This window comes from Pipistrellus kuhlii, unplaced genomic scaffold (assembly GCF_014108245.1).
Source record: "Pipistrellus kuhlii isolate mPipKuh1 unplaced genomic scaffold, mPipKuh1.p scaffold_m20_p_15, whole genome shotgun sequence".
Lineage (NCBI taxonomy): Eukaryota > Metazoa > Chordata > Mammalia > Chiroptera > Vespertilionidae > Pipistrellus > Pipistrellus kuhlii.
In genome coordinates, this window is record NW_023425460.1 from 26,048,425 (window position 1) to 26,068,706 (window position 20,282).

Consider the following 20,282-nt stretch of genomic DNA (forward strand, 5'->3'; position numbering starts at 1 on the left):
CTCCCCCAACTGCCCTCCCCTGTTGGCCCAGTCACCCCTAATTCCCCTTCCTTGCCAGCCTTTTGTCCTCCCCTGAAGGCCATCTTGTGGTGGTCATCTTGTGTGTTGGAGTGATAGTCAATTTGTATATTATCTCATTATATAGGATAGGATATAAAGTTGAAGAAGGAATGTATAATAGAGAAGTGTTGGTCAATCTTGGACCCTTCACCCCAGAAAAAGAAGTATCATGCATGCAAAGATAGGCAGTTCCCATTCAGGTGAAGCAATGTGTAGAAAATATCTTACTTGAGCTGTAAGACTATCTCTAGGGCTGTCATAACTGCAGAGGATTAATACCAATACATAATAGACATTTAAAGTCCCATTAGCAAGATCATCTGTTATTTCAGATGGACGCATCAAACTAATCATAGGCTGTTGCCATTCAATATTCGATTATTGATTCTCCTTGTTATGATTTTATGCTCATCTAGTGATCTAATTTCTAGTTATAGCTCAAATATTTGTTGAATATTTGTTACAATATACTTATTTACACATTTGACATGTATTATCTCATTTTATCCTTACAAGAACCCTGTGAGATAGATATCCTTATCTCCTTTGTACATAGAAGCATAAAGTAATATGCCTGGCGTCTGCCTTCAGATTGTCTTTTGTCTAGAGCTGTGATCGGGAAACTGTGGCTCACAAGCCACATGCAGCTCTTTGGCCCCTTGAGTGTGGCTCTTCCAAAAAATATCATTGCCTGGGCGAGTCTGTTTTGAAGAAGGGGCATTAGAAGAAGTTTAAGTTTTAAAAATTTGGCTCTCAAAAGAAATTTCAGTCGTCGTACTGTTGATATTTGGCTCTGTTGACTAATGAGTTTGCCGACCACAAGTCTAGAGCATTATGCTGTCCTACCTTGGCCTCTGCATTACAGGGAGAGTATCTTCATCGCATATTTTTTTTATTGTGTTTTGTCCCATGGCTGATTTCCTAACAGTGAATAGTAAAGTGAATTCTGATTATGATTTGGCAGAGGGCCAAATCCTATACCACCCATCAGAGGTTCTCTCTGGTAAGGATTTTGTGGCCAGCGACTAGCCTCATTTTGGCCAGAATTTCCTACTTCTCTTTGACTATCTTGATGGAGAGCTTTGCAAAGTTAGTCCTGTTGTTGATCTCCTGGAGATTCTGATTTGTTTTGGGATGGGCCCATTAATCTGTTCTTTAAAAAATCTCATTGGTGATTGTGGTGCCCATCTCAATTTGGGAACCACCATTTTAGGTGACACATGACACTATTGATTTGTGCAACAGCTTAGTTCAAATCTAAGAAATGGTAAAAGGAAAGATTTCAGTTTGTAAGCTTTACTCAGAAGTTTTATGATGTTTGTGTTGGGCTAAATATAAAGATCAGCTAAAAATAACAAATCTGGATGCCAGGGATCAAGTGTTATTGGCTTTATTATGCCTAGAATAGTAGTTGGATTTTAAGCCTGGAGATGCACAAGCCTGGGAGTGGATGCTGTCTCTGTTACACAGCTGGGCAGCTTGAGCAGCCATGGCAGCCTACTCAGGCTCTCCAGTACTGTGCTTCTCATTTGCCAAAGGGGGGTGGACAGTCCTTACTTTCATCTATACAAAGCCCTGAGCCCAGACCTGATACTAGGTTCGTGCTCAGGAAATGTTAGCACTTGTTGCTATTTAAGTGGTTTTTCAACTGGGAATATCATTGGTGAGCCTAACTCCTGTTCTGACCCAGGTGTTTCTTGTGGCCACAGCATCTTTCTGTAGATGGCTGGCGAGAATGAAGATTGTAATTAGTCTCCATAGAGTCTTCACCCAGACCTGGACCTTTTTATCTTGGACCTGTTGAGTTAACTAGTATATATAGCAGTTGAGCAATTAAAGAGCTTGGTATTAAATCTTTTAAGATATTTTAAAAATGTTTTATAGCTGGTATAAACCAAATTAAAGGCTAAGAATCAAAGGGTAGATTTGCAGTGATGATTTTGTAAACATCTTAGGGAAAGCAAATCTTTACTGAACTTTTGCCTTGGATTTTCTCAGGTTCTACTTTGTATAAGGTTGGGCTTTATTACAGCTTTTAAAATCATGTGGGAGATGTATTTACTACAAGAGTTGGTTTTTTTTGTTTTTGTTTTTGTGTCTTACTGTTGTTTTTTGTTTTTTGTTTTTTAAAGCTGTTTTATTGATTTTTAGAGGGAGGGAGACGGAGATCGAGTTCAGGCCTGGGAGAGATTTCATTTCTATATAACATTTTTTTTTCCTTTTGTAAAATTAAAATCTTTACAATTTGATGTAAAATTTGTGATTTCATGTCAGAAAACCTGGATTCAAATCTCTGCCATTCGTCAGAGTAGACAGGTTATTTGCCTGTAGGAAACTCTTCGTCATCTGCAAAATTAGAATAACATAAGGTTATTGCAAACGTTGATGTGAAATATAAATTGACCTCCAGATGGAGCTTTTTATCTTCCTCTAGAACAGCATTGTTCAGTAGAAAGAAAAGTGAGCTACCTGTGTAATTCAAATTGTTCTAGTAGCCACATTTTAATTTGGAACAAATAAAATTTAAATACTTAATCCAATATGTCTAAAATATTATTTCAACATGTAATTAATATAAAAATTGAGATTTTTTTTCATGCTAATCCTTGGAGATCTGCTGTATTTTACATGTAAAACACCTCTCAGGTTGAACTAGCAACATTTTATGTGCTCAGTAACTACACATGGCTAGTGCTGCCATTTTGGACAGTCCAGATCAGGAATATAGGTTAGTATTTTCCATCAGCATCCTGGGGCACTGGTGTTGTCTCAGCCTTAAGCAATTAACACAGTCTTATTCTTAAAACTTTGTGTACCTCTGGATGGATGAGCTCTCCATTTCTTTCTTCAGCAACCTGGGCTAGTATTTTGTCCTTGGGAGGACAGGCTCCTACCCTCAGCCTTTTGGCTGATTCAGCATAGTGCTTGCTCTGAGCATATCACGTGCCTCTCTATTTGGCCAAGGCTGATAGACAACCAGGAATTCCTGAATCCTTGAGTGTGATAAACCTTTTGAATCACCAAGATTAGACTTTGCAATACCCTTTCATTCTTACTCCCCTCCCCCCCCCCCCCCCCCCCCCCCCCCCCCCCCCCCTCCCTTTCCCAAATTTCAGAGACTTGTCTATTGTCCCTGGGAAAAGAGCAAATACTAGGAATCTTCTAGGAATTCTGCTTTTCAATCCTCCACTACAGTGTAGCTTAACAAGGCAGCCCTCCTTTCCCAAACATTATTTTGACTTTTTAAAAGACTTTTAGAACCTTTTTGCGACTAAGTGATTTGTGGGGTTTTTAAAAATATTTTTTATATATTTCAGAGAGAAAGGGAGAGGGAGAAGAGGGATAGAAACATCAATGATTAAAGAGAATCATTGATCGGGTGCCTCCTGCATGCCTTCTACTGGGGATTGAGCCTGCAACCCAGGCACATACCCTGATAGGGAATTGAACCCTGACCTCCTGGTTCATAGGTCCACATTTAGTCACTGAGCCATGCCAGCTGGACTGGGACCAAGAGATTTAGAGGAAGGCGGCTATATTCTTATCTAAATATATATATATATTTAATGTTTTCTAATACTGTTTTATCCAAATTTTGAGAGATCTATGTTGAAGGGTGTTCCCTAATAGCTGTATGTAATGGTGTAAAAAGATAGGTAATATGGGATTCAAGTATATTTAACAAAAAAAAATATGCTCAGATGTCACCTTAGAAAGTCCTGCCTTGATCACTCTGTCTAAAATAGTTTCCAGCCCCCAGTTCTTTTAGCATTTTTTTTTTGTTTTTTAGTCTCACTTATTACTAAATTGTCTTCTCAAATAGAATATAAGCTCCATAAGGGTATGAATTTTGTTTACTCCTGCACCCCAGCTCCTAGAACAAAGTCTGGTCCTCCATAAATGTTCCTTGGATCAATGAAAAGAAGTGCCAAGATATTCTCTATATGTATTAATGATTTTAAAGTTAGATATCCAGTAGAATTCTTCCCTGACCATTGTTGCTCTAACTGTATATGAAATTTGCTTGAACTTTTCAAACCTAATCTCAGTGGTAAGAATCCTTTAGTTTACTCTTGTTCAGTCATTTAAGCTTTTACTTCTTTTAGACAGTGTGGGGCATGAGCAGTGGAAAAGGAATATTTATAATGGAGTTGTAAAGTAAGGGTTGGGGAAATCTTTACTTTCAGAATACAGAAAATAATCTGTATTTTCAGATTATTATAAAGGATAGTGAAATAGAGGTGGCGGTATTAGGATAAGGAAGTGCGTGAAAATTTTGAATAGTTTGTCTAAGGTTTTGGGGCAAGATAGTTGGCACAGTAGGTAATAGAAGCTTAGGGAAAGATGAGAGAGATTAATACTTTTTGGAGGAAATGTAAGCTATATATAGGTTTGTGGTAAAAAAAAAAAAAAATCCACAAGTCATTTTTCTATTGTCTTAGTTTAGAATCTTTATTTAAAAAATCTTAATTTCCCTGTCAGTTTTGCAGTCATTCTTTCTCTCTGCCTCTCATGCCTTTGTGCTCCATGGATCATGGGACCTGTGCAAACAGACTCTCAGGCTCCACCAGGGCCAGAAGTTCTCTTGTAATCCCTGTTTTGGTCCAGGAGCACCCTGCCAATGAAAAGTAATCCAAACATGTTGAAAACTCACAACTTCTTTTAAGAAATATTTATTTTGCATTCAAAAGAAGTAAATGCAATTAAGGTAAAAGCCTCGTTTTGGTCCTACTTCTTTTTTTTTTTTAATATATATTTTATTGATTTTTTACAGAGAGGAAGAGAGAGGGATAGTTAGATGATTCTCTTTCATCGATGTTTCTATCAGCTGCCTCTTGCACACCCCCTACTGGGATGTGCACGCAACCAAGGTACATGCCCTTGACAGGAATCGAACCTGGGACCCTTCAGTCCACAGGCAGACGCTCTATCCACTGAGCCAAACCAGTTTCGGCTGGTCCCACTTCTTTAAGAAAAACAATAAAATGGTATATACTTTTTATATTGTGACAGCAGGCTTTATTTCAGTTGGGTTTTTTCCAGTATTACAATTTTAAAGTTTTATAAAGTTTGATTAAAGAATAATACTCTACCTATAGTAGATAATTTTTAAGGACTGTTCAGTTTAAATGATGCATTTTAACCTAATACCTTCTTTCTTCTTAGTCTGTAAGACTTGTATTGTTCAGCACTTTGAAGATAGCAATGATTGTCCCAGGTGTGGCAACCAGGTTCATGAGACAAATCCATTAGAAATGTTGAGGTAAGTAAATACATATACACTTAATAACTTTTATTATGTGTTGTAATATTTTTGTTGGCACCTTGATTCAATACATACAGATTTTAAGAAGAAAAGGATAAAATATGACTGTACATATTAAATATTTAAGGAGTACATTTCCAAATTAAAATTATAACTATTTCAGGCTCTCAGAGTTACTTTCGTTATAGTTTTGCTTCAGTATTTTAATATTCTACACAATACACCACTTTTGTTAAACTACATGGCAGTAGAAAGAGAGCAGACCTAATAGTGAGGAAGACTAATCTTGGTTCTATTAAATTTTTAAACTCAGAATTTTAAAAATGACTGCCATTTTTTTTAAGTATAATCACATGTTTTTAAAGCTGGAAATGGTCTGTAAGATCCTAATCCAAACCCTTTTTCCAGTTTAGAAAATTGAAATTTACTATGACTTTGCCTAAAGTCTCAGCAAACTCAAATGTCATTTCCCAGCTTCAAGCCAGCTGTCCCTACCACTAAACTTATTTTTCCCCCACTGATCCTACCATAGCTCTATCACAGGTAATTGTGGGATCTTAGGAAAGTACACATCTAAAAACAGTGCTAGATATTCATAGCCTTATGTAATGTTCATTTCTGTGTGATGTTTGCCATCATTCCATTGAATCTGAATTTGCAAGTCTTAAATTTCAGACTTGTTTTTTCTATTTCAGTGGCATGTAGTTGGAGTAACTTATCTACAGGTAAATGTCTAGCCCAGTGGTTTTCAAAGTATGGTCCCCAAACTAAGAGTCTCTTGTTAGAAATGACAGTTCTGAGACCCTACCTCTGACTTGCTAAAAGTAAATATTAGAAGAAACTGGTTGTGTTTGAAGTGGTTGCCTCTGGGGTTGTAGGAATCAGGATGAGAATGTTCTATTTTACTATAAGATTTACAGGAAAGTTTTACTTGTATATTCCACATTTATATAACTTTGATAAAAATATTAAATTGAGAAATGCTACTTTTTAAATATTACTACTAAATGGTCAGGGGAACTTTGTGAACAAGTTAATATTTGAGTTAAGTCTTGAATAAGGTAACATTGGTTTGGTTGGAGGGTAGAAAAAGAGTAATTGAGCCAGGATAAAGAACAATATATATTTGATTTTTTTTGCAGAGAAGAAGGGAGAGAGAGAGAAACATTGACAAGCTGCCTCCCGCACACCCCCCACTGGGGTTGTGCCTGCAACCAAGGTACGTGCCCTTGACCGGAATTGAACCCAGGACCTTTCAGTCATCAGGCCAATGTTCTATCCGCTGAGCCAAATCGGTTTCAGCCAGACAAGACACCATTATGGAAAACTGAATAGGCCTGTTGGATAGGGAAGAGAGACAAGAGAATAACACTAGTTATGGTTTGTAGGTTAGACTCAAGTTATAAAATCAATTGAAGCCAGGTGGTGGGAAGAAATTGGTGCTTGAGTAAAGCAAATGGTGAATCTTCCTTAAGCATTAATTTGATCATTATGAGCATGTCAAGTTAGAGGACAGAATACACCTATGTTCCTTTAAGTACTGTAGTAATTAAGGAAGTAGAAGGGTGGGGAGCATGAAGACCATATTGGGAAAATATCAAGAAGGAACTGTGAAAGCACAGTGGCTTAAACGTGTGAATCAAGGGGTGGGGAGAGGTATGTGCACGTATTAAGATAATTCTTGCATTTTGAGTCTTTGATCTCATTTTTAAATTTAATTTTTGAAAAGTATGATGGTGGTATTCATTGTTTTGTTGGAGGATGGATGAGACAGTGTTGACAGATTAACAAAAGGAGGTGCTTGAGATATTAAGCATCTGTTGGAAATGTGGCGCTTAAGCTCAGCAGAGATGTAGTTTGTGTGTGTGTGTGTGTATGTATGTAAAAGCTATTTGCTTATATGAAGTCACAAAATCCTACTGATAAGGTCAAGAGAGCAGAGCATTGGAAAAGAAAAATACTTAGGGACCAAGAGAGAGTAGGCAGGGGAAAAAAAGAAAACTCAATTGTTCTTTCTTGAAAGGAGCAATTTTAGACAATCCTATCAAACTGTTGCAGAGCAATATAGGATAAAAATGACTTTAAAAATAATTTTAAACCTATTTAGTTGGCAGTTATGGATAATTTGGGGAAACATTATCAAAACACAGAATATGTGAAAAATGTAGATTTTTTTTTTCTTTCAAAGTTTTTCCAATTAAAAAACAGCCAACAGCTTGAAATACAGGTTAGATTTTTGAACAGGTTGGATTTTTTAAGATGCAAGGAAAGTATTAATGTTCGTAGTTAGAGAAGAGTAATGCTACTGAGCAGGATGAAGGTATGAAGAGAGAAAAGGGTGTTCTGGGAGAAAGAGAATGAAAGAAAAGAAAAAGGAAGGGTTACACTCTCATCAGGAAAAAACTAAAGTAATATCAAGATAAATATTTACATTTTTTATCTAGAAAGATAGAATGACTAAATGGTCTGACTAAATGGTCTAAATTTTTCAGAAGAATGGTGATTATTTCCTTTATAGGAAAGAGCCAGAGTTGTTGTAGAGATTTTGAGCGTGAATTTATCGACTGTTGTAAAACCAACCACCCTTAAAATAAATAAATAAATAAAAATTTCTTATTCCTTACAGTTCTGCAGTTCACAGATCTAGGTGGTTCTTCTGTTCTTGGCTGGGCTCACTCATGGTACTGCTGTTGACTGGATAGATAGAACCAGCTGAGAGCAGCCTCTCAGATTGGGGACAGGCTGTCAGTGACCTGGTCTGAGATGGCCTCAGCAGGGTTCTCTTACGCATGGTGCCTCATTCTCCAGACTTGTTCTCATGGTTGGCAGAATTCTGAAAGAGGGCCTGCAAAAGCATGCAGTGCCTCTTTAGGCTTGGGGTCAGGACTATGCACAATATTTCAAGCATATTTCAAGGCCAGCCCTTATTCTTGGGGTGGGGAGATTGAATTCCTCCCTTGGCTAAGGGATGGAGTCATGTTCAGTGGTTCCCATAATGGGACACATGTCCCACAGGGGGACAATTCAAGAATGAGTTATTAACAGTGAATTTTTTGCATTTTTTACATTATAGGGGCCTCATATACAGTATATAAATATATATTGTGACATTTATGCATTTCATATAACTTCATATTTTTTAAACAATTTCTTAGCGATTTATTCCTCAGTATTTCAACTGGCCTGTCATTCTTTTATTTTTCTCCTTTATGGATGCCATGTCCTTTGGAAGCTTGTTTAGACCAAGTTAGTGGCCTACTTCCTCCATGTGAAATATGTCATCAGGATTTTAGAGATGCTTGGGTGGGGCATGGCCAACAAAGGCTGAGAACCACTGGTGTATATGTAGAGAGAGCTGGGGACTAGGACTGTTTTGTTATCAACCTACCACTGTGGGAAAGGCTAGAAATGGGTGTGTGTGCTCCGAATGCAGAGGAGTTTGGTGTAGATGTGCTGAAACTGAGCATGTACTGCATTTGCAGTACATTTAAGATAGAGATCCCCAGCTGCCTATATATTGGATTTTGATATCTTGTTACTTTGTTCTCTTTTCCCCTTTGGAAGGTTGGATAATACGTTAGAGGAAATCATATTTAAACTGGTCCCTGGACTACGAGAACGTAAGTTACTCTTTGGCTTCTTGTAGAATTCTGTGTTGTATGAAATCAACATTTCTATTACATATTTCATGACTGTTTCTATTATTTTTATACTTTTTTTCTTTCAATTTAGAAGAACTTGAGCGTGAATCTGAATTTTGGAAGAAAAATAAGCCTCAAGAAAATGGACAAGGTGACTTTCTTACACTTGTATCTGACAGCTTCTCACAAATTAGCTTTTAATAGCTTTGGTCAACTAATCTCTCTCTTCAAGCTAACGTGTCTCCTATACAGAATTCATGTACTCTTTTACTTATATTATGAACCTTTCATATAAAATCATGAGTTCATTCCAGTTAAAGGTAATAGGAAATTGGATTTTGGGAAGAGAAAAAGGAGCTAAAATAGAAGAGTACTAATTGCATTATTTGTTAGAGAGCTAAAGGAAACTGAAAGAGCTATAGTATACAACTAGACAGTGAGGGATTTTGTTTCAGTTTGTACATTTGAATAGGAAAGGGAACTGAGATGTGGCTGACAGCATAGCAGGGGGATCTTGGAATGAAGTTTTCATGGGTGGAGCTCAGGTGATGAAAATTTTTATATAACTGGAAGATATTTTTATATATCTAGAAAATGCAAATGCTTTTGAGAGTTTTCCCTATCACCAATGCTAAGTGTCCAAATTTCTCTTCTGGGTGCCTGGAGACTCAGCAATCAGTAAATGTTTAATAATTTTAGCAAAATAATAAACATTACCAAGCAGAGAAAAGGCTTTTGGTAAGTATATAATTCACACAAAGAAAATAAAAAGTATAACATGCCTAAAATTATAAGAAAGTATCCTTATATAAGATTATTTAATATAAGATTGATTTCAAGATGACCTTACACCACTGAAATCTTTAAATATGTACATGTGTTTTTATAGGCTCATTGTGTGAGATTAATTTCCCATCTCTGGCTTTTCCATAAGATCACAGGATTGTCAATTGCTCATAATAATTAAGATGGGTCAGAAAATTCTCTTTCTTTTTCATCTATAAAATTGGGATCTTAGTTTCTTTAACTTAACTTCCTGTAGTAGGGGAGGTTTGAGCATAGTTTTGAATGACAGAGAATATAGCAAGGGATTATTTCTGCTCTATAACAACAACAAAAATGACTTAACTAAAATGACTTAACTAAAGGCTTGTTTTACCCAAGTGTAAAGTACAATTGAGATAGTAGTTCTAAAGTAAAAACATAGGTGATATAAAGTGGACTAAATGTTCCCAAGTTTTGATTACCTTTTCAAGAGGAGTGGTTCCAGAGGATCGTCATCAGAAGCTATCTGTTAGATTTAGTTCATGGCACTATGTATCTTATAGGTTGACTTGTAAAGGACTATAATCTATTTTGTGTTTTTCTCCCTCTCTAAAGTATTTTGTCTTTAGTTTAGATGGAGAGTTTGTATTTTTTCTTGGAGCTAGGAGTTAGGTTCTTAAAAGGTGACACTATCTATAACCTGTCTCTTTTTCTGGCGCTTTTCCATACTGTGATGCTTGGTTGGCTAATTCTTTCCATTAGAAATTTTCCCTGAATCTCTACTTCACCCCACAGTTTATGTTTATTTTATTTTTTTTAATGTTGCTGCGTAGTCTTTTACCTCTTCCATCAAAGGTCTTATCCGACTTCTGTTTTCTCTACCTGTTTCTCCTGTACCGTGACCACTGTGAGGATGCGGATGATGATTCTAGTTTCAATATTGTTTCCTCAAGCCTAGCACAATGCATATCTAACAGTTACAGGCACACAGTAAAACTATGTGTAGGCTGTAGGTATTTCATAGGTTAAAAACATTTGGATATAATATGAAGTATATTATTCAGATTTCCTTAATGGAGTTTTAACATTTTATAGCTATAAACATGTTTAAAAAGAATTCATTTTATTCATTATTTTTAACTAGTTAATTTTATGAATATCTAATAAATTTGAAATTTTTGAGAACTTAGAAAGAAAAAGTACTGTTTTAAATTAGAATATATATAGAATTTGAAAGTATTTTTATATCCTCTCTACATTCTAAGTGATCTAATCACCAACTGCAATTATTTTTGTGACAAAATGTAGCTAGTCCCGAATCTTGCATTTGGATGCCCCAGTGAGCCTAGACATCTTAGGCTATATCAGTAAGTCATTGATGGTTTTTTAAAAATATTTTCATTATTTAGTTGATTCATTTAAAAAGTATTGAAACTTTCAGTTATTCTTCAAAGTTGATTTTTGCTTTGATAATTATTGTTGCTTAACTTCAGTATCAACTTTGGGTTATATCTGAGTTTTGTTCAAATTGTACAGATGATACTTCAAAAGTTGACAAACCTAAAGTAGATGAAGAAGGTGATGAAAATCAAGATGATAAAGACTATCACAGAAGTGACCCACAAATCGCTATATGTCTAGATTGTTTACGGAATAACGGGCAGTCAGGGGACAATGTAGTAAAGGTGAGTGCACAAGTACAGTTGTATTTTTACAATTATTTTATTGTAAACCTTTGATAATTTATTGATGAATTTTCCTGTTTCAATATGTTTGCTTTCAAAGTTTTTATAACAGTCCCATACCTACAAATGGCCAACCAATTGCTTATTCCACACACCTGATTTCCAGCCCCCACAACTGAACCGTCCTGGGCCAATGCCACCACCTAGTGGTTTATCAGAGAATCACACCACTGATTCTCTTGCCACCACTTCTTCTATACCTTTGTTGGGAGTTTATATACATTGGTTTTCCTCTTTTAAAAGTGGTAACCAACTCAGATCATTTCATGTTGGGCAATATCTCCAATCTTTGTTCATCCTCTTCTATATTAATAAAAAAAACACCATGTTTTTGAATAATATAATTAATTGGTTCTGAAATAAAATTGGTGTCATAAAATGCCTATGAACTTAAAGTCCTTGAAGGCTTCCAGATGTTTCCTATAGAATCTCCATTTCTAACCCTGTATGTGTACTAATTAAACCTTTTTGTAAAGATCTCTATACTAGAATAGAGTTTCTGACACACTGCTTGCTTTTTTGTTTGCTTTACCGGTTAAATAGATTTTTCTCACTTTGTCCTAGCAAATGTCAGCCCCTGAGAATATTATAATCCATGTTTTATTCAAATACTATATTCAGTGTCTCTTCTTTCACTTCCACTGTGTTATCTATAAGCCAGTGGGTTGAATTTTCACTAATATATTTAATGATATATTTCTTTTAAGAAATTAAAATTTTTTCATCTCCAATTAAGTGTCACAAGCATTTTGCAACAAAGAATAGAGCATAATGAATCAGTGAATACTAATCCACTATGTGGATATTAGACAATGAAGATATAAATAAAAAAATTTCAGTCAAGGAACTTTGGTGAGGTCTTACACAAATAAACAGTTATAATACAATACAATAATACAATACAATAATACAATACAATAATTGATTTATCAATTGGGTAAGGCATGTAATAAAGTGCAGAAATCTTTAGAGGTTTGGCCTTGACCTTCCGAGGCTTCTCTATGGCTTTTTATGCTCTGGTGGAGCACCTTTTCTTTTTTTAAGTCTTTCCATCAGGGTTTTTAATGACCTTACTTTTCTCTCTCATTGAATCATTCCTGTAATTCCCATGTATGGAGGTTCTTCTTAATAGAGAGATGAAAGATGATAAAAATCTCTAATACATGGGTTATTATCTTATATAAAATATCAATTTTCACTATATGAGTATCTTTATAATATAGTAGATTGAATATATTTTTAAGTAAACGTAAAAGCTACTTTTCTGCAGGATTTCTAGTATGAAAGTAAGTATCCCAGTTGGGAGTTTCCCTAACACCTGAAACTTCATGTATTTAAAGACAAATTCATTATACTTTTACTTAATTGTACTCCAAACCTGCAATTTCAGTTATTATTACCATCTCTCAACCAATCGTACAAGTTCACAACCTTGGGCCTTATACTCTTTCCCTTCAGCCTGTCATAAGTCCTGAATAATTCCCCATCCTAGCTGTTTATATGTAGATTTTTTGAAGTTGTCTCTCAGTTTTTTCTGTATCCTTAATTTCTCTCTTATCCAAGGTTGAGGCCACAGCCTGAATGTGTGTAAGGCAGAGGGTGAAAGTCAGAGTCAAGGCCAATATCAGGGTCAGACACTAAATATTTTAGGCTCTGTGGGCCATGTGGTCTCTGTTGCGGCTACTCAACTTACTCATAGTAGCCCTAAAGCAGCCATAGACAATAGTGAATGACCTGGCATGGTTGTATTCCAATAAAACTTTACTTAAGAAAAGAGGTGGCCAGCCAGATTTGGCTTGAGAGCTGTGGTCATAGTTTGCAATCTTTCAGCCAATAGAATCAAGTCTTAACTCCTTTCCAATAGCATTCATGGCCTTTAACTAATTCCTATCTTGATAAGTGTATCTCCCATGATACCCATCAGTGAAATTTCCTCTCAAGACAAGTGACTATTGCTTTCTTTATGATTACCAACATATATGCTGACACTCATACCTGACAAAGGACTTGCATCAAAATATATGAAGGCTTGTATTAAGACTTAAGCCCCCCTCTCCCCCCTCACTCCACAGACACCAGGAAGGATTGTGGGAGTTTGGCTCCAGGGCAGGTCTGGCCTATCTTGCCCAGTTCCAGCCTGCCAGCCACTTCTAATTAATTTCTTTTCAATGTGCACAAATCCATGCGCTGGGTCACTAGAATAATAATAAAGTGTTTCTAGAGAGAGAGAATACATAATTGTTGTATTTTTATTTTCTAAGTGCCTATAAATTAAGTATTAAATTCCAGGTTGGAATTTTATTAGATTGATGTCAAACTATCATCTGTAGAGTTGTTTCTGTTGGTCTTTGCTAGGAAATGTTTTCCTGGGAATACATTTGCTAAGAAATACATATTGACTGGATAGTTCTACTTTTGACTTAGTGGATTTAAAAACATTTTCAAGCCTGGCTAGGATGGCTCAGTGGTTGAGTATCAACCTATGAACCAGGAAGTGATTCCAGGTCAGAGCACATACCCAGTTGCAGGCTCCATCCCCTGTGGAGACATGTAGGAAGCAGCAGATGAATGCTTCTCTCCCATCTTTGATGTTTCTATCTCTCTCTCCGAAATCAATTTTTAAAAAAGAACATTTTTAAATTGTCTACCTAATTTTCTATACATATAAGTAGAAGTAATACTTTATATCTTTAAAAAGATCAAGTTAAGAGTCCATTCTACATGACTTGGTTGCTAGGACTTTTGTGGACTAACTGATCTCTATTCACCCCTATGGCTCAAAAGAGCCCCATTTGAAGTTAGTGCTCCTTTTTAAAATAGTGGTTTTGAGACTTTTTAAAATGTCCTAATGCTTTCAGAAGCAATATTATCTAATAAAATATGTATATGCTTTTTATGACCTTTTACTTTCAATTAATGATCTGATCTTTACCAAAATGTCTAGAGGTATGCAGATGTCTATATTTGCTAGGATTTTCTTAGTAAACACATTCTCAAAGAATATAATGTATCTAAGAATTAGGAACATTTTTAAAAAATTTTATGAGTTTATTTGAGCCAAACTGATGACATGTGGGAAGCAAGATGTCCTAAGAACATTTTTACTCACAAGTACTAAAGAGCTGTGAACTGAAACATTTTCAGAATACATTTTGAAAATACTCGAAGTGGAAATGACATCTGTGGTTTCTTTATAAACAAGGTAGAATATTATAATTAATAATCTTTATTTCCTTTAGGGTTTAATGAAGAAATTCATTCGATGTTCTACACGTGTAACTGTGGGAACTATTAAAAAATTTCTAAGTTTAAAACTAAAACTTCCAAGTTCATATGAGGTAAGTTAATAATTTAACCTTGATCAATTTGATAACTCTGATCTGAAGTAAAAATTAACTGAGAATATATTTAAATTAAAATTTGTGGACACTTTGGGTTATTTTCCCATTAAAATTTTTAATGCAATATTCCATTTATGTAATCTGTATTTTTAAAATTTAACATCCCGATTAAAACATATTAGTAATACATTTAGTGTTTTATAATTAGAGACGACATTTAAATAACATTAAGTAACCCTGACTGGTTTGGCTCAGTGGATAGAGCGTCAGCCTGCGGACTGAAGGGTCCCAGGTTCGATTCCAGTCAAGGGCATGTACCTTGGTTGAGGGCACATCTCCAGTGCAAGAAGCAGCTGATCGATGTTTCTAACTCTCTATCAAAAATCAAAATATATTTTTTAAAAATAATAATAATAACAACATTAAGTATTCTCAAAATAAATATCCAAGTTAAATGGATTCTTTGTTTTTATGCCAGTGTGCTCTAGTGTGTGTCTTTGTTTATTTTTAATGAGACATTTGGGATCCATTTTTACCAATTCTTCACAGACTTATTTTTTAGAATGGAAACATTGTCAAAAGGGATTTTGTAATAATGTCTAGAATGTGAAACATTGTCAAAAGGGATTTTGTAATAATGTCTAATTTCATGGTGCGTAAAAGTTAGTGTTTAGCACTAGGTGAAAGCTAGTATTTTAGTATTGTATCTGCATATATGCAGTTTAACAATTTTTTTGCAAGAGAGATAAAGTGCCCTCATATTGATCCCAGCACAGCTGGTAAAGTGTTCAATGTTTATAGCCACACTCCTAGAATCGCAAACATTCTTTAAAAACATAAGGAAACAAAGCTACCATTTTTCACCTGCCCAAATGGTAGTCTTCAACATATTAATGACCTCTTCCTCTCCTTTGGTTTATGATAGTAGCATCAAAAAGCTACAGACCCAGCCTGGTTTCCTATATGAACAAAGACATCAAAGGCAACAAACAGGTTTCCAAACTTATGGATAGTAACATTAACAGTCATCACAGCAGAAATAAGACTTGAACATAGGCATTGATAGGGATTAAATTTCCATCTTGAGGAAGCCTCTGATCCTGAACTTACTTTTATTTTATTTTATAGAAAGGAAGGGAGAGTGATTACATTTGAAAATTCTCTCAAATGACTGATTAATCTATGAGTTAAAAATGGTTATGGTTTGATTCTACAAATACTGTACTAAAAATTTTTCCAGTAACATCAAGTTTACATTAGGGGAAAAAATGTAAGGGTTAAAGTGCTATGTGCTTGGTAAAAAGATATAAAAATAAGAGATAACAATTTATAAATACAACAACAGCGAAAATAGAAAGTAAAACTTTTTTATGCTTTCGTTTTGCACTTTATTTCCCTCTTGCAAGATACCATGTGAAGTTTTATTTCCTTTTAAATGTGACTCATTTTCTAGTTTTTAGGAAGCTTTTAAGAGCTGAGAGAACTGTTATTCTCCTCTGGCCATGCTGCTGGCACCTACACTGCTCTGTAGGAGAGGATGAAGGGGAAGAGAATGCTGACAGCTCCTTGTCTATCCCAGTGCAAAGGACTTTTCCTAGGATTTTCAGAAATATTTACTGCCCCCCCCCTTACTTTCCTGCCCAACATGCAGGGGGATGACTTAATGTTATAGCTGAAGATTCTGTAACAGCATTATTAATTGGGGCAGAATAGCTTAGTTATTAATTTAATTAACAATATAAGCAGTATACCCGGTTAAGAATAGAATCCTAAGTAAGTCCCTTCTTGGCTTATGAATTTATTTTACAGGCTAGATAAAATGAAAGTATTATCTTGTTCTTTTAAACATACAATGATATCTGAAAAACATTTGGAGCTCCACATAAATCATCAAAAAAGCAATATATTTTAGCTAATAACTTACCTAATACAATTAGAACTATACTCATTTTAAAGTTCAAAAGTATTCGCTGTCTAGCCAAACCATTATTTAAAACCCATTTTTCTTCCCCCTTTCCATCCTTTAAATTCTGTCAGTTTGCTTTTAATAGCTAGAGAACCAAAATGTTTCACTTATAGAGACTTGTGATAAACATTTAATTGTGCTTTGTTGAATTAGCATAGTCACAGTTTTTACAGACTTCTTAAGTATTTGGGGTTGTTTGGTTCTTGCAATACTAGAGCTAAGGTGAGCATTGAAAAGTACAACCCTTTTTTGAAGTTTCATGCAAGGTGAGAAAAGAGTTCAATGTAAGGTATCAATGCAAGTGACCAACCAAGCAGAGCAGAGAAGCCACGAACCATAGGAATCAATGCAAGTGACCAACCAAGCAGAGCAAAGAAGCCACGAACCATAAGAAACATGGGCCAGTGGCATGATCCTAGCTGTGCTGTCAATTTAGCTACAGGTAATTACTGAAAATTCTCAGATGCCTCGAAGGGCCCATAAATCACACTTCCACATTCATTCATTTAACCTCTTTGAATACAAACTAATCAGAGGAAAGTAACTCTTTCAAATCTTGGGTTATGAAGATAAAGGGATTCTGAAAGATGAGTCTATAAGGCAAAACTGCTGTGAGGAACTAAGGTTTTCACTGTTTCTTGATTTCATAAGAGGCAATCAGATATATGTCTCAGCTCAAAGGTTGCACAGACATGGACTAAGAAACTACATTGCATTTCAAAATTATCTGTTGAACTTGAGATACAGGTTAGTAGGCAAGACAAACAGTGCTTCGTGGTACTTATGTCTGAATAAATACTATGAGATGGATCAGTGCTTTTAATAAAAATAATGTTCTTTTTAAATAAATGGATAATAGTTATAGATATTTTATAACTATTTCAACCCTTTTTGAAATTTGAAAAAACATGTAAAACACATATATTCAAAATTTACATATGTTAATGGATCTGTATTCTTTTTCAAGTTGGATGTGCTGTGCAATGGTGAAATTATGGGGAAGGATCACACTATGGAATTCATCTATATGACAAGATGGCGACTAAGAGGCGAAAACGTAAATTGCTTTTATATTTACCTATGTGTATATTTAGCTATACATCATTATATTACTCAGATTTAATAGTATTATTAATAGTCAGAAACTCAAAGAACAAACTAGCTTGGGAAAGAGAAAAAAACTGGTTCCTCTTACTGTTTCTTTCAACTACTCTATGATAATTAGTCCCAAGTATAAGACCAAGGTCTGTGTTAAATGCAGTTGTGTTATATCAAGGTGAGTTTAAAACCCCAACTAAATATGTTCAGAGCTCTGCTAACCTCAAGACAGAAAGTGGCCCTCACATTTTTTTACATAACTATATGAAGTGGGGGTAAGAAGACTAAGTTCTGCCCTAATACGTTTAATGGCTGATAATATATTATCTTTTTGGTTATGGTAGAGGAGGTAGCTAGAGTAGAATTAAGATAATTTTTTCAGGTACCTTTATTGAAGTATAAAATTAGACTGAAGAGTAAGTGGGTTTGCAGTGGTTTCTGATGCCAGGTTAGATTATTGTGCCTTGGGCCCTAGGCAATATAAGGAGAAAAACTAAGAAAATAATAAAATAAAAAACTTAAAAGGAGAACTTTGTATTTTGAACAGTATCTTTGATTAGGGTTAATTAGAAGGTTCGAGCATATCTTATCTGAGTTGTATGTAACAGTATTAGGGACATTTTAGAGACTAGGGATTATAAGGCTGATATATAACAATAAATATAGTAGTAATGCTAACAGAAATTCTCTCTGTAATCTGAGCACATGAATAAACATACGATCGACTATTAGACCTTAAGATTTTACAGTGTTTAGGGTACAAAATGTCTGTGTAATTTTAATCTTTCTATAAGCTAGGTTTTATCATATTTTTAAATATGTTTTTATTTACTTTAGAGAGGAAGGGAGAGGGAAGAGAGAGATAGAAACATCAATTATGAGAGAATCAGTGATCGATCGGCTGCCTCCTGCATGCCCCCTACTGGGGATTGAGCCCTGACCTAGAATCCAACTGTGATCTGCTGGTTCATGGGTTGATATTCAACCACTGAGCCATACCAGCCAGGCTATTATGAAAATATGAACTATAAAAACAATCACATAATTAAGAAATATAATCTCGCACTAAGGTAGATAATATAGAAACTAATATGAGGGTTGCCATTATGGTTCAAAACATACTTATATTGAATGTCAACTTCTGTGGAACTTCTGTGAAACAAACCTCAAAATATATTCTTTATGTGTCATTCAATAGGTAGGATATTTGGCTATTTTTAAGAAGAAATGTATCTTGATATGATACAGTAAATGAAGTACCTAGCTTTTTTATTTTTCTGTTTGAGTCTCACTAGGGTAAAGCCTTCCTTGTGAGGCTGAATTCTCATGACCAGGAAGGAAAATTACATTCTAGTACTAGAGTCAACAACTAGTTGTTACCCTTGAATTCATTAAACCTTTCTAGGGTTTTTTTTTTTTTAAGAAAATAAAAATTTGATTATATTTGGTAAATTACTAATTGCCCTTATATGACATTTCCTAGTTTTTAAATGGTTGTACATACATCACCCTTACTTAATGCTTCCAGTTCCAAGCACAGATTATAGAGACAGCCCATTCTCTTCCCCAGCTCTGTTGGGGCCTATGTACGGTGATATTGCATATAATATTAATGTCATATTGATATAATTTTAGCTTCCTTTAATAATTCTTTGGACATTTCGGTGTGTGCTTGAAGCCATCATGATGAGTAGGTTTCCCTTAAGGTTGAAAAGATGTAAGTAGTCATCCACCATAAGATCTCTGCTAGCACTCACCGTCCTTCCTGAGAACCCTCCCCAAAAGTCACCCACACTGCCAGTTACTTCAAGGTCAAAGCATGAAAGTTAATTCATAAAAATTGTTACTAATAGATTCGAAGTTCAATCTGTCCTTGCTACAGTTAGGTTTTTTACCACATTTCTGAATAGTTGAAGTTTTTAGTTACTTAAGGCATACTTTAATAAAAAGTGGTTCAAATAGTTCAGTATCATATGATTTTTCATTCATATAAAAACAAAACCAATAGAGGAATTACCACATTTTATAATTAATGCAACAGTAAAGTAATTATTAGCCTGTTTCATTTTTCAGTATGAGAAACCTGCTTTTGTTTGATCCCCTTCTCCAGCCTGTTTCTCCCTTAGTTTTCACAATTGCAGTAGTTCCCTTTTGGTCTCTCAGACCAAATTCCTGAAGTCAGTCCTGGTTAGTTTCTTTCTTTTCTATTCATCCTTAGCAAACTTTGTGACCTATGTAATATACAAGGTAGTCACGGTCCCATTATGTCTTATCACCTCCACTGAACCAACTCTGATCCAGGCCCCGGGCCCCATCCTCCGGAATTTCTACCAAAGACTCCTAGCCTTTCCCCCCACCCCCACCCCGCCCATCTTTGTCCGGTAGAGCAGCTGGAACAAT

General features: G+C 35.3%; 1 protein-coding gene across 3 annotated transcripts in view; it reads left to right on the forward strand.

Annotated features, from left to right (window-relative positions):
• PCGF5 (polycomb group ring finger 5) overlaps positions 1-20,282 on the forward strand; it is a 50,049-nt gene that overhangs the window by 17,344 nt on the left and 12,423 nt on the right. For 2 of the 3 annotated variants that reach the window (XM_036438538.2, XM_036438539.2), the window contains exons 3-8: positions 5,227-5,323; positions 8,891-8,946; positions 9,059-9,118; positions 11,269-11,417; positions 14,717-14,815; positions 17,752-17,841. In XM_036438538.2, coding sequence (XP_036294431.1) covers positions 5,227-5,323; positions 8,891-8,946; positions 9,059-9,118; positions 11,269-11,417; positions 14,717-14,815; positions 17,752-17,841 — 551 coding nt within the window. The remainder of the gene's footprint in view (positions 1-5,226; positions 5,324-8,890; positions 8,947-9,058; positions 9,119-11,268; positions 11,418-14,716; positions 14,816-17,751; positions 17,842-20,282) is intronic. The other variant, XM_036438540.2, reaches the window with a different exon arrangement.